Source organism: Harpia harpyja, chromosome 18 (assembly GCF_026419915.1).
Source record: "Harpia harpyja isolate bHarHar1 chromosome 18, bHarHar1 primary haplotype, whole genome shotgun sequence".
NCBI classification, from domain to species: domain Eukaryota; kingdom Metazoa; phylum Chordata; class Aves; order Accipitriformes; family Accipitridae; genus Harpia; species Harpia harpyja.
In genome coordinates, this window is record NC_068957.1 from 870,875 (window position 1) to 883,576 (window position 12,702).

Sequence of the window (12,702 nt, forward strand, 5' to 3'; positions counted from 1 at the left end):
TTTCGGGTAGTTGTCCAGCTTCGGGAGCGGGGGGATTTTCGCCCCCCCGCCCCCGCCCTGAGCAGCCGGGACTGGGGCCTGGAGGCTGAAAACGGGGCGGCGGGGGGACCCGGTGGGGATCGGGCGGTGTGTGTGCTCTGTGCCGGTGTCTGTCCGTCCGGGCCCGGTGTCTGTCCGCTGTCCCCGGGGGCCGGGCACAGCGACCGTCCCGCTGCGGGGCTGGCGGCGATCGGCGCCCGGTTGCGGCGGGTTACCGGGTTGAGGTGGTTCCGGCGGGGCGGGGCCGACAGGGGGCGCTCGTCACCGCCCTCCGTTTCCGGTTCCGGGTAGTTGCGCGGCGGCGAGGCAGGTGTCCGGCCCGGTCCGCCGCCGGCCCCGTTCCGCCATGCCATGTCCGCGCTGAACTGGAAACCCTTCGTGTACGGCGGGCTCGCCTCCATCGTGGCCGAGTTCGGTGAGGCGGCGGGAGGGAGGGAGGGAAGAACGGGCGGAGCGGGGCCGGCGGGGCGCTGACGGCCGCTCTCCCCGCAGGCACCTTCCCCGTGGACCTCACCAAGACGCGCCTGCAGGTGCAGGGCCAGAGCGCCGATGCCCGGTTCCGCGAGGTCCGGTACCGCGGCATGTTCCACGCCCTCTTCCGTATCTGCCGTGAGGAGGGCGGCCGCGCTCTCTACTCGGGGTAAGCACCGGGAGGAACCGACACCCCCCCCCCCCCCCCTCCCCGCCACTGCCCGCCGAACCGCTCCGCCGTCCCCCCCCGGGAGCCCAGCCGGCCCCCGAGCCGAGCAGGGGGCCGGGGAAGCGGTGCTGCTCTGCAGCCTTGGAGACTCCCGGTTTTCCCGAGGTGGGGAGCGAGGAGTTGCGTGGGTGCCGGCCTCCCGCGCTGGAGGGTGCGCGGGGGCGATTCCCAGGTTCGATTCTCGGGCGGCCGGGGTTGTTATCGTGGGCGACTGATAAGAGCTGCGCTTCTCGGCACCGTCTGAGCCGCGGCAGGAGCGTTTCTGGCCCGGGCTCTGCCCCTTGGAGTTTGGGGGCTGCTGGGGAGTGACTGGGAGGAGGACCACCGCGCTGGCGGGGCTCAACGGGTTTTTTTGTTCCCCCGCTCAGGATCGCCCCTGCGCTGCTGAGACAGGCGTCTTACGGCACCATAAAGATCGGCATTTACCAGAGTTTGAAGCGTCTGTTTGTAGATCGCATGGAAGGTCAGCGTCAGTAAATGTGTCAGTACGGGTGCGAAATCTCGTGCTCTCTGTGCTGTGCGGTTTTGCTCCTTCCTTGCTCTGTCCTTCCCGGCTATAGATTCCCACAGAAATGGAGTTCTTGTTAGTTCGCGCTGTGGTTTTGCTTGTACAGTAACAGCAAGGATGGGTTTCAACACGGATGTGAATCTCGCTGCGCCTGGCACTGCCCGCAGTCCCTAGCCAGACACCTCCCTCCAGCCAGACCTTTCCTTTCCCCAGCCTTTATCTCTGTCTGACTTAGGGATGGGATACTGTGAATGCTTTTGACCTCTGTGCTCTGGTAATGAGGGCCTCTGCGGTTCCTACGTAGAGAGCGGAGCAGCAGAAGTCTAGTACGTGTTCGCTGAAGGAGCGCCAAGATCCGCGTGAGCGGTTTTAAACCCTGGTGTGACATGAGTGAATATTGTAATGCCAGTGCTAGCTGGGAAAGTGAGATGGGCAGTGCGGGCCGGTCAGCAGGCCAGCAAGAGGACTGGGAAGTGCAGCGCACTAGAGCTTCTTTCCAGGGGCTGCTCTGTTCTCCAGTAACACCTCTTCCTGCGCGTGGTTTTGTGCGAGTACACTGGGCCGCACGTCTCTCCTCGCTTGCTGTTTGCAGCATTTCCAGTTGTGAGTACCGTTGTCTGAATGTTTGTCTCCCTACAGGCCTGGGGCAGCCAGTGGCCTGGTCTCCTCTGGGAAGTGCTGTGGTCAGTACCAGCAAAGGGCTGTGCCTTTTCCCAATGTAACCATCACCCTAATACTGGGCCTGGAAGTCTTGGATTATTCCACCTGCCCCCCCCGGAACTAATTGCATCTAACTTTCTCTGCCTGGGTTGCCTATTCTCTGTTTTCTCAAGGTGGCTGCCTATTCTGAGTGCGGCCAGCTGGGGCTCCAGATCAAAACAAATTGGTATCAGGTTGCCTTGAGAAGTGTTGGGTTGTCCCTCTCTGTCTCCCTCTGTCTCGGCTTGTCTCCGTCATGAGAAGTGCATCACTGGACACTGAAATCTCAAATAATTGTTCAAAATTTTCACGTATCACAGTCTTTTCCTTGTCTGATCAGCTAGACTCGTCAGTAAGACCTGCTTCTCTCTGAGAGCATGTTTGCTGAGTGTTTCAGCTGCTGCTTTCTGTCTCTGGCAGGTGTGGGGACAGATCTGCCATGAGCTGATGGTAGCTCGTGCAACTTTACCATGTGATTTGCAAAATGAGCTTCCCTGCTCTTCCCAGAGCTTCCCGCTTGTTCAGTACAATCTCTGCACCTTCTCTTTTGATCTTTAGGATCTGACTTTCTCTTCTTGATTGCAGATGAAACGTTGCTAATCAATGTAATCTGCGGAGTGGTTTCAGGAGTGATCTCCTCTGCAATTGCCAATCCGACAGATGTGCTGAAGGTAAGAAGTGTGCGTGGCCAGAGAGAGCTCCTGGCTGGCTGTGGTTTGACATGTAGAAGCTGCTGCTTTCCAGTGAAGATGCATCTCTCCCAGCTGCAGCGAGGTGCTCTCTGAGCCACTGCTGCCATCGGTTCTGCTAATCTGGGTTTTTAATGAATGGGAACAGAAGCCCGGAGCAATAAACATTTTTTTTTCAAAAGTGCAGCTCTTAAAGATCATGAAATCTGTTATGGCAAGGGGTGGAGGCTGTGTTATCTTAAGTGGGTGAGTGGGGTGGTAGCCAGCTATTTATCAGACCTTCTCAGCTCCTTTCCCTTTGGTCACTGTGCTGTGCTTTGCTGATGGTGCCACAAAGTCCTGCCTGTTACGTGGAGTGACCAGAGTCCAGTGGGGACTGCTTGGTCTGCTCCATTCCCTACTGTGGGGTTACTGGGGTCAAGGTAGCTCTGCTCTGAGCAAAGAGAGCCTGGGGAACTTTCCCACGCTTCTCCCTGTGTAGATCAACCTTTCTCAGACTGCTTTCGGAGGGGGAAGGCCTTCCCCACAACTTCTCTGTCTCGTCCGAGTTGCACTGTGCTTCCACCCTGTTGCTGTCCCCGCTCCTTGCCTGCCGTCATCGTTTCCTGCGTGGTTTGCAGGGAGAGGGCACATGGATAGCAGTGTCTGCTACGAGTTGCTCTGTTGTCCTTTCTACCAGGAGGTCCACTGAGCTGGTATCTCTGCCCTCCTGGGCAGGCTCTGATGTCATCCTGCTGACTCTTGCGTTTCTTTCAGATTCGAATGCAGGCTCAAGGCAGTTTATTCCAGGGTGGCATGATTGGCAGCTTCATCGACATCTACCAGCAGGAGGGTACCAGAGGCCTCTGGAGGGTAAGCACCAGCTGTTGGAACTCCCCTGACTAGCAGCAGAGCTGACAGCTTCCTCAACTCATTTGCTACACCCAGGCACAGCCCTTGAAGAGAACTGTGAACCAAGGGTAGTAGCAAAGTTCTGCTTCTAGTTACTGGACAAACAGAAGCATGTCTGTGGTGGAGATTGGGTCTGTGCTATGGCAGCATCAGCGCTGGGCCAGGCAGACCTGGTTTCCAGGACTGAAGCTGGTGTGCATAAAGTTTCAGATACATGAGTGTCCCTTGCACGGACCAGCATTTGGGGCTGGATCCTCTCCATGGTCTGCCTTAGGAAGGATGCGCAGCCTGGTGTATCTTGGAGTCAGTGGGAAGTAACCCTGCACTCAATGAGCAGGGCAATTTACCTGCCTCTGGATATGAGCAGCTCAGCACCTCCTCATGTGGAGGAAGAGGAATTCTTCCAAGTAACCTGAGAGGCACTAATGACATATGGTAACTTTCTCAAGTTCCAAAGGGACAAATCTGCCCTGTGTCCCCGCCTACCCAGTCTTAGACCCCTTGAAACTTGCCGTCTGAGCATGCAAAGAGTAGGAGAGAGTGGTGGCTTTTGGGGAAGCTGGTGATGTAAGGCTCTTGGCCTTGAAGACAGATGAGAGTTACCAGTGCTCAAGCCCTACTGCTTGGATTTTAGCAGTGGTTCTTTGGCTTTTGTTAGAGAACCTCACTTTGTCCTCCATTACAAGTCTTCCATACGCTCAGTTATCCAGCAGTCTGCTGAGTCGCGAAGTCAGGTATGGTAACTACAGAATCCCAATGCTTTTTTCCAGGCAACAGTCTGATTTCTCACTGTGATGGTCACTGAAGCCTTTTACAGAAAGATAGCTGTTGCAGTGTCCTGTGTGGTAAGGGGAGGAGGAGTCAATCAGCTGCCAGTGTTGACACAATATTTACTTTGAGATTATTTCTGCTCTCTGGACAAAGACACACAAGAGGGGAAGAGAGACTAGAAAAGAAATTAAACCCTCTGTGTTGCTGATGTGTGCTGCAGAGAGAGATCAGTCTCGAGGTGGATTCCAGTGATCAAGCTAGTCTTGCTGCTCTCTGGTCTGGGACAACCACTGACTCCTCCCTCCAGTCTTCCCTCACATTGAGGCAAAGATGTTTGTGCTCACCAGTCTCACCAGTCCTGGCATTCATCTTGTGGGGATTTGAACTGGCTGTGCCAGGACTGGATTAGGCAGGAACCCAAGAGGAGACTGTCAGGCGCTGCATTAGCGCAGCTGGGTGGGGACAGCAGGAGCCATTAACCTGAAAAGTACTTCTGCTTCTCAGAGTTGCTTTGCTTTTGTGTGGTGAGAAAGCTGGCTGTCCTGATGGGCTGGCTCATAATGTGGCCCCACTGAAGGGTCTCTCCCAGTCCCGGTGACCAGGGGGCTCTCTCATGACACCGTGGGTCTCCCTGAATTACTTGGATGGTGTTACAGTTCCTGTGAAATGGCCCAACTCCACATTGCTGCCAAGTTCTCCTTGTTCTGCAAGCCAATAGAAATTTGCACGTATTTTTATCTGGTTCCTGATGAGAGGTTTGCGGGGATATTTCTCAGACAGAAGGTAGCTGGTTCCTCTTACCTAACCTCATAGTTTTTCCAGTAATTGTCTTGCTGGTTCCCAGATCAATGTTCTGTCAGCAGCAACTCTTGTAATACGTGAAAATCTCCAAAATCAAAAACCTTAACAAAGCAGACTCTCACTGCTGTTATGTAGCAAGGAGGACCTGGAGCCTCACCTGGCTCCTTAAGCAGCTGCTTTTCTTGTGGTGCAGAATCTTTTCTGGTATTGAAATTGGTGAGTACTGTTCAGTGAGGGAAGATGAGTGGATTATAGCCCAATTCCTGTGCGCTAGTGCGTGGGAGGAGGGAAGCAGCATGTGGTTAATCTAGCTGGAATAACGCTGCCAGGGTGGAGGAATCCTCCTTAGCTTTGGCGTGAAGTTGGGAGATGGTGAGCTAGTCTGCTTGAAGATATACAGCTGCAAGATACAGCAAAGAGGATACAAGGTAGATTGTCAGCAAAAAGCCCCTGGGAGGAAGCTGGGGGGAGATGTTATACTAGCTGCAGTCCCCAGACAGCAGTTTGCACTTGTGACTGATGTTTGTGCTCTGCAGGGTGTTGTGCCGACAGCTCAGAGAGCCGCCATCGTGGTTGGGGTGGAACTGCCGGTCTACGACATCACCAAGAAGCATTTAATTCTGTCAGGCCTGATGGGTGACACCATCTTTGCCCACTTTGTGTGAGTATTTGCTGCAGCTGCTGCACTCTCCAGGCTTGGCAGGGGCGTGTGAAGCAGGGGAGTAAGGTGGGATGTGGGGTGAGACCTCTTTATAGAGCAAGTGCTCTGGAGCTGCAGAGAACAGGCTTGGTACTCCTGAGGGATCTGCTATGTCAACTGGAGCAGCTCAGAATGATCACGTATACCCAGAGAGACCTCCCTGGAGAAGGAGCCTGGCAGAAATCCTTTGGTGATGTGAAATGTCAGCTTGATTTCAGCTCGCTGATGACCAGAAATGCTGTTGCTCCATGTCTGTGCCCTGGTATGAACAAGGCAGGACTTCAGGTGTGTGACTACCTGTAGCAATCAGTTGAAAGAGCTGCTCCAGTCCTAGGTCCTCATCTGTACAGGCATTGTCAGCTTGCAGCCATTGCTGTAAGAGCTTTGTGAGATGAACAGAGACTTGCAAAGCTGACAAGACCCTGAGCAATCTGACCAAGTTTTGAAGTCAGCCTGCTCTGAGCAGGGGGTGGGTTAGAGACCTCCCGAAGTCTTTTTTCACCTACATTTTCCTATTCTTCTGGCAGACACTTTAGCTGGAGGTGCTGCAGTGCTTCTGTTGGGTTTGCCTGCTGGGGGCTGAAGGTGACAAGCACTAGACCATACGTGGAGGGAGGAGACTAGCAGCTGCATGCTCCCTCTTGCTGCCTTTGGTCTTCCTCCCTCCTTCCCTGCCCCGAAGAAATGTTTGCTCTGGTGAGAAGGATGTGCGCTTCCAAGAGGCTGCCTTCAGGTCTGTGTCACCTTGACAGCACCCAGAGACCCTTGCTGGACTGCAGGCTGCCCCTGTGGAGACCCAGCAGTGGGCTCTGACGAGGGTCTTGATTAGACAAAGCTGAGCATTTCCCTTCCCCTAGCTCTCTGGGGTCCTGAGGTGGTATGGTTCCTGCCTCTGCCTGTTTGCTGGGTGGGAACAGGTAGTGCAGCTAATGTTTATGGTTAAATGCCTTTCATAAAATCCAGTGAATGATATTCTCTTGTGCTTATGTCAAGGCCTGTCTGAGCCGGAATGGCCGTGTTCAGAGCTGTTCCTCTCTCCTGTTTTGGTGTGCGTATAGTTCCAGCTTTACATGTGGGCTGGCTGGGGCCATTGCCTCCAACCCTGTGGATGTGGTGCGGACACGGATGATGAACCAGCGGGCAATAGTGGGCAGCACGGAGCTCTATAAGGGCACTCTGGATGGCCTTGTGAAGGTAAGGAGGTTAGAGAGGTGGGCAAATCCCTGTCTTTAGGAGGCTGGCCAGAGTCCAGCACTGCACGCCGCTGATATGAGCAGTTAAATTTTACAGCAACAGGACGTGCTTGTCAGTGAGTGTTTCAGACAAACCAGAGAAGGGCCTAGAGTCACTTTCCTGAGGTCACCGTCAGCTTGAGCACCCTCCCAACCTCCTGGGACAAAGCTTTGTCAGTGATGCAGTTCGATTAGGTTCATGTACTGTAAGTGACACTTCACACAACTTAACTGCATCTCCACTGGCCTGTCCACTTACTGCAGCAGTTGTAAAGGTCCATTATATCACACATGTTACTAGGGAGATGGGCATGGGCCTGGTGTGTCTCATAATTGATCTGTCTCTTCTCTCCTCCCAGACATGGAAGAGTGAGGGCTTCTTTGCACTCTATAAAGGTTTCTGGCCCAATTGGCTTCGGCTCGGTCCCTGGAACATCATCGTATCCTTCAGTGTGCTGCTGGGAGGTCATGGGTATGGACAGGCAGGGGAGAACCAAGCTGTAAAGGGAAGCGCAGAGCAGACACCTTGGTGGGACACCTCTTTGTCTTCCCTGTGGCAGCCCAAAGCTGACTCCCTGTCATACTTGGACAGACATAAAGCTGTGATGTGGCTGCTGCTGGTTCAAGTGCCAAAAAATGCCACTGGTTGTGACTGCTGCTTCTAACAGCTCTGTAGGTGGCCAGTGCAGGGGCTTCCAGTGCAGCAGCACGGGTGGTTTCCTGTAGAGTGAGTACTCTCAAGTGCTTGGTGTGAGACTTTCCCTTTGGCCTGAGCTTCTAGAGGTGCTGCGGTTTCTGGATTGGCTCCTGTTTTGTGAGGGAAGCCTGGGGAATGTTCTGCTGCTCTGTGACAGGTGCTGACCTGCTCTGCAGAACCAGCGCTGCTGTGTTGCTGTGCTAGATCCCTCTTGCCCTCTGAAATTGTGCACATAATTTATTTTAAAGAAGTCCCAGTCTGGGGTTAGAGCCACCTCCCTTTCTCAATGGTCTAGGCAAGCCTGGGCCGCTTTGCTTCTGGGTCAATCTCTTCCCTCTCCTGGTAGCTCTTGTCCCACAGCGCTCTCTTCTACCTGTGCAGATCTGTTTATGCTGCCTGGACGAGGGTCTTCAGCTGTACTGTGCTGTTGCTGTACCTGCCTTGCCTTGCCAGGCATGGCCCCGTCCTGCCGGGAGGCCAGGTGCAGCTGCCTTATGTATTTGGCTCAATTCCTTGATGTTCCCTTCAGTTTTTTATCACATACGAGCAGTTGAAGCGACTTCCATTCTGACAGCTGGCTTCATTTCACGAGAGTCATCTTCAAGACTTGCAGCAGAGAGCTTTGCTGCAGCCTTCCTCTTCATTTCGCCATCTCCATGTTTTGATGTTTTGGTACATGTGGGTGTGGGCTCTCCCCCTCCCCCAAATGCTGCATGGTCCCTGGAGCATGATCTGGCTGAAGTGTAACTGGGAGGCTGACAGCAGGTGCTGCATGTTTTTTCACACGGAGGCAAGTATTAATGGTGTATAAGTGTCTGGGCCTGAAGCAATATCTTCTGTGAAGATCTGTGCATTCCAGTGGCCTTTTGGTGCAGCTGTGGTTTGTTGTTTGGCTTGTTCTTGTGCATTATTCTGCCATGCCTGCGGGGTGAGGCTGGAGGCTGGGAAGGGGTGCTGTCATGTTTTCTTGCAGAACTGTAACCTCATTAAATTATTTATTGACTGGATGGCTTGAGTTTGTGTTTGTGCAGATTTACTGCAGGTATATTCCAGAGCAGATGGTGTGTCGGCCCGCAGAGAGAAGAGAAGCTATTTTTTCAGCACACTATACATATCTTTTTTTCCCCAGCCTTATATATAGATATAAAACAATCTTTAGGATTCATTACAATAGAAATGTTTCTAAAACAAAGTTTAATTGTTAGTGTCAGAGAATTATGGTGTTGCACTCATAGCTCAGTTTTGCAAAACCTCAGTCTCTTTACCTTATTGCTTGTATTATTTTTGCTTATATAATTTTTAAAGCAAGGTAATGTGATTTAAAGCTGAACTCAGATGTCTCACTACTTTAAAATGGTGGCTCTAACATTGCTAGTGCTAAGCAGAACATCAAGCAAGATATTTTGGTCATCCTCTTCTGTTATTTTTTTTTTTCTTTAATGTGTATGGCTACAAAAGCAAACAACTCTTATGTTCCTACTCCCTTTCCTCTTTATGGGGTGACTTTAGTTTGAATGAAGGTCCCTTGTGACACCCTGTCTGGGGGCACTGTAAGTTGAGATTCTATCTCCGTGCAAATTGCACAAGGGATGTTCAGCCAAATCCAACCCAGACCAATGAGAGAGAAATGTTTGCTGTAGTTTTGCAAAGGCATAGCTGCCTTGTACCAGCTGCGTACATAAGGAAGGTGACTCCAATAAGCTCTTGGACTTAAATCATGCCTTGAACAGAGGTATTACTGCAGGGCCGCAGCTCAGTAGGCTGGGAGGATCGTTTTCAGAGTTAAACTACACTTACAAGCTACCAGAAATGGGGAGCGGTGGATTGAAAGTGGACAAGGTTGGTATGCCTCACCTGGCTTTACTCTTGAAGAGGATTTCTAAATATTACAAAGTAAATAAATACTTATGTAGTCTATGAATACAAGTCTATTTGAGAGATGTATTTTAACTGCAGTTCATTACATTCTTTTGGTTTTCTTCAGTGTTTCTGTAACTTTAGTTCTGGAGCCATTTCTTCTGTGCAGCTCCATGGAATGTTGCTGCTGCTGTTGATTTTTGAACTGATCCTCTGACAGTTCTTTGGTATTTGCAGTTGCTGTCCTGCCCGTGTTCTTCAGGCTGCTACAAGGAGCTCCTCAGCAATGCCAGAAGAGTGTCCCCATGGCCACTTTGCTGTTTGCGTTTCTCAGCTGTAAGGTGCTGGCGAGAGGCTCTTCTTTCCCCTCTTCTTCCTCCCATTGGATCAGCTCCCCTGGGTGGCTTTGGAGATACTCCTTCCAGTTTGCCTGTCCCCAGCCCCTGGAGGTGTCCCTTATCTGAGCTCTGATTGCACCGGCTGTTGTAAATGTGCCACATGTCGCTCTGCCTCACTTTGTCAATAGTAACTGCAGGTAAACGTACGGCGGTGGCGATCTCTGCGAACGTGACGGTGAGGCGGTGGCTGGTTGTGAGCACGCCTCAGCACCATGCCAGGTGTTTCCTGAAGGTGGTCATAAAGCCCTTCGTCCCTAAAGTATCTTGCCTTTGCAGCCAACAGGGAGGAAAAGCTGAGTTGCTTCAGGTTTCTCAGTTGGTAGATTAGTATTTTGCTAGGTGTTTTGAAAACAAAAATCCCAACCCATAAACGGCATTGTAACCACTTGTGCAAGGGGTTAGCGCTGCTGGAGACCTGGCATTTTCTAAGGAGGTTCGTTGCCTCAGGATGTCCTTCCTAGAAGCACTCCCTAAACATCTGGTTGTCTTATGTACTCAAGCTTACGTGTTTCTCTTTCTAACCTTTTCTGTGGCACACCAAGTAACGTGTGAGAGCGTAGCTGAGCAGTCTGTGTACCTACTTCTGTCAAGCACATGTTGATTCAGATCCTGCTACCACCCAGGAGGCAGCAGTACCTGAGCTTCTGCAGCCAGTGCTGCCCCACAGTCAGTGGTGTGGGCTGTGTTTGTGCCCTGAAGCCCTTAACGTCTTCCTACCTTCAGTGGCTGAAGAATGATTGCAAGCACTCTGAAGACAGTGTAGGCATTAGTGTTAGTCTGCAGTACATAGGGTATATATATATCCCAGCAAAGATGGACGCTGGAAGGGACCTTCCCCATGCACCCACAGAAAGGTCCAGGTGGTTTAACTCTGACATGGAGGTGGTATTCAAGGCACCCTGGAAAGCAAAGTCCTACCCAAATGTGGAAAGCAGAAATATTCCATGGTCCCTGCTATGTTAAATATAAAAATGGCAGTAAACCAGGTCAAAACCAAAAGAGGGACCATAGGCATCCACTTACCAAGGTAAGACCCCAAATCTGAGGGCGTTTCCTCTTTCAGATAGAAGGCAGAAGCCTTCCAGGGAGGCCCTGGGGCTGGTGGGCAATCGAGGAATGAAAGGACCACTCAAAAAAGCAAAGACTAGTAGACAAGCTGAAGGTTGTCTGGTTTTACTTGGAAGTGCTTAAAGGGATTTCTCTGTTGGAGACTTCTGATGGGGAAGCTTGGCGGTAGGTCTCAAGGTGAAACATTGGCAGAGGAGGTAGTAGGACAGGGTGTTCAGTGAACGTGAGCAGGGGGCTGGGCCTGCACCCCAAATTGTCAGGGTATCTGAGGATAAAAAGGCTTGTAGCCTCTCATTTAAAGTTCTCACATTAGGAAAGTGTCAAAAGCGTGGATGGGGTTCAAAAGAAGTTTTGTTTTCAGAGAACTACCAGCCAGTGACCATGATGTCTTTGCCACACTGGTAGAAACTAATGAAGACTTGCAACATAAATGACCAGGATGTGCTGGCAGTGCCAAGGGCTGGTGGATGAGGAAGAGGAGGAATCCAGACTTCAAATCTGCTGGGAGGTTTCTAAAGGAGTCAGCAAGTGTGTGGACCAGGACACTGGAGTTAATCTGGTCTGTCTGGGTTTCCAAAAGGCTTTTAAGTCCGTTATGAAAGCCATCAAAGCAGCTAGACTGATGCAGGATAAAAGGGAAATGCCTGTTGGGGTCTAATAAAGGTCATGATTTGAAGTATTCAGGGTTGTAACTGGGAAAGCAGTCGGTGTTGAGCTGCAGGGGAGCACGGTGAAGTAGAAATACAAAGCGGCATGGCGGGGAGGAGGAATCGCTGCCAGTGATGGCTGATGAACCAGCTGTGGTCTCGCAACTTGGACATCCTTGCTGCTGAGCGACGGTCCTGTGAAAATACCTGTTCTGTCCTGGTGAGGTGGGATGGAGGAGCCCCTGCAGAGCAGGACTGTCCTGTCACGGTGAGCTACCGCAGTGCTACGTACGGGACAGGGCAAGGATGTGCTCACGGGGAGGCACCGGCTCCAGTTTGTATTTGTGCTTTCTCCCCAGCTGTCCTGCCACTCCTCCTCTGTCTAACCTCCCCTCCACCTTGATTTCATGCTGTGGGGTTTGGACCCTCTCCCCCATCAGGGCTAAGGATCCCCAAATGTCTCCCTGGGCAAACAAAAGAGGAGGAGGTGTAAGGGTATAAGGACACCAGAGCCCTTCCCGCGGCCACCTGTGGTGCAGACCCAGGGTGTTCCCAAGGGGCTTCCCTGCTCCACAGCTCCATCCATAGTGGCCATAATTCGTACACCTGGTGCATCTTTCCTCCCCACCACAGCACCCATGTCCTGCCCCTTGGCCACATCCTGCCCTGGACCCCGCTCTCAGCCTCTCCCTGTCCGCCTGTGCTCCTCAGGTTACTGTTTGACAGAGGAAGGCTTGAACCTGCGCTGTTTCCTGGCAGCTCGGATTTTTTTCCAGCTCACGAGGCAGGAGAGGTGGCTTGTGGCACTTTGTTTAAAGGGATGGAGCAGTCCTGGTCACAGCCTGTGAGGGTTACCTACCCAGCGGGAGAGTAAAGGATGTGACAGTGGGTTCGTAGGATTCAGTAATACAGAAGGATGCGGAGGCTTTGTTTCTGTTTCTGCATTTCTGTTACAAGTTACTATTAGTAAGGTAAATACACTTATGATAAGTAAAGCAAGTGTGT

The 12,702-nt window shown here is 52.0% G+C and overlaps 1 protein-coding gene across 2 annotated transcripts; it reads left to right on the plus strand.

Moving 5' to 3' along the window:
* The first annotated feature begins 294 nt into the window (after positions 1-294).
* SLC25A14 (solute carrier family 25 member 14) lies at positions 295-8,734 on the plus strand. Of its 2 annotated transcripts, XM_052813251.1 has the most exons (9): positions 301-454; positions 532-679; positions 1,108-1,202; positions 2,532-2,617; positions 3,392-3,487; positions 5,635-5,759; positions 6,857-6,992; positions 7,390-7,470; positions 8,257-8,734. In XM_052813251.1, the coding sequence occupies exons 1-9, from the start codon at positions 391-393 to the stop codon at positions 8,296-8,298; spliced, it is 873 nt and encodes a 290-aa protein (XP_052669211.1). In that variant the 5' UTR covers positions 301-390; the 3' UTR covers positions 8,299-8,734. The 2 variants fall into 2 exon arrangements, 1 of the variants encoding a protein (XP_052669211.1); XR_008239064.1 differs by lacking the exons at positions 7,390-7,470; positions 8,257-8,734 and adding an exon at positions 6,326-6,531 and having other exon boundaries at positions 295-454.
* Positions 8,735-12,702: the final 3,968 nt, after the last annotated feature.

Bases quoted from the DNA above. Each gene is read 5' to 3' on its own strand.
- SLC25A14 (XM_052813251.1), top strand. From the start codon at position 391: ATGTCCGCGCTGAACTGGAAACCCTTCGTGTACGGCGGGCTCGCCTCC. The intron at 455-531 runs GTGAGGCGGCGG...CTCTCCCCGCAG, and splicing joins CTCCATCGTGGCCGAGTTCG to GCACCTTCCCCGTGGACCTC. The intron at 680-1,107 runs GTAAGCACCGGG...TCCCCCGCTCAG, and splicing joins GGCCGCGCTCTCTACTCGGG to GATCGCCCCTGCGCTGCTGA.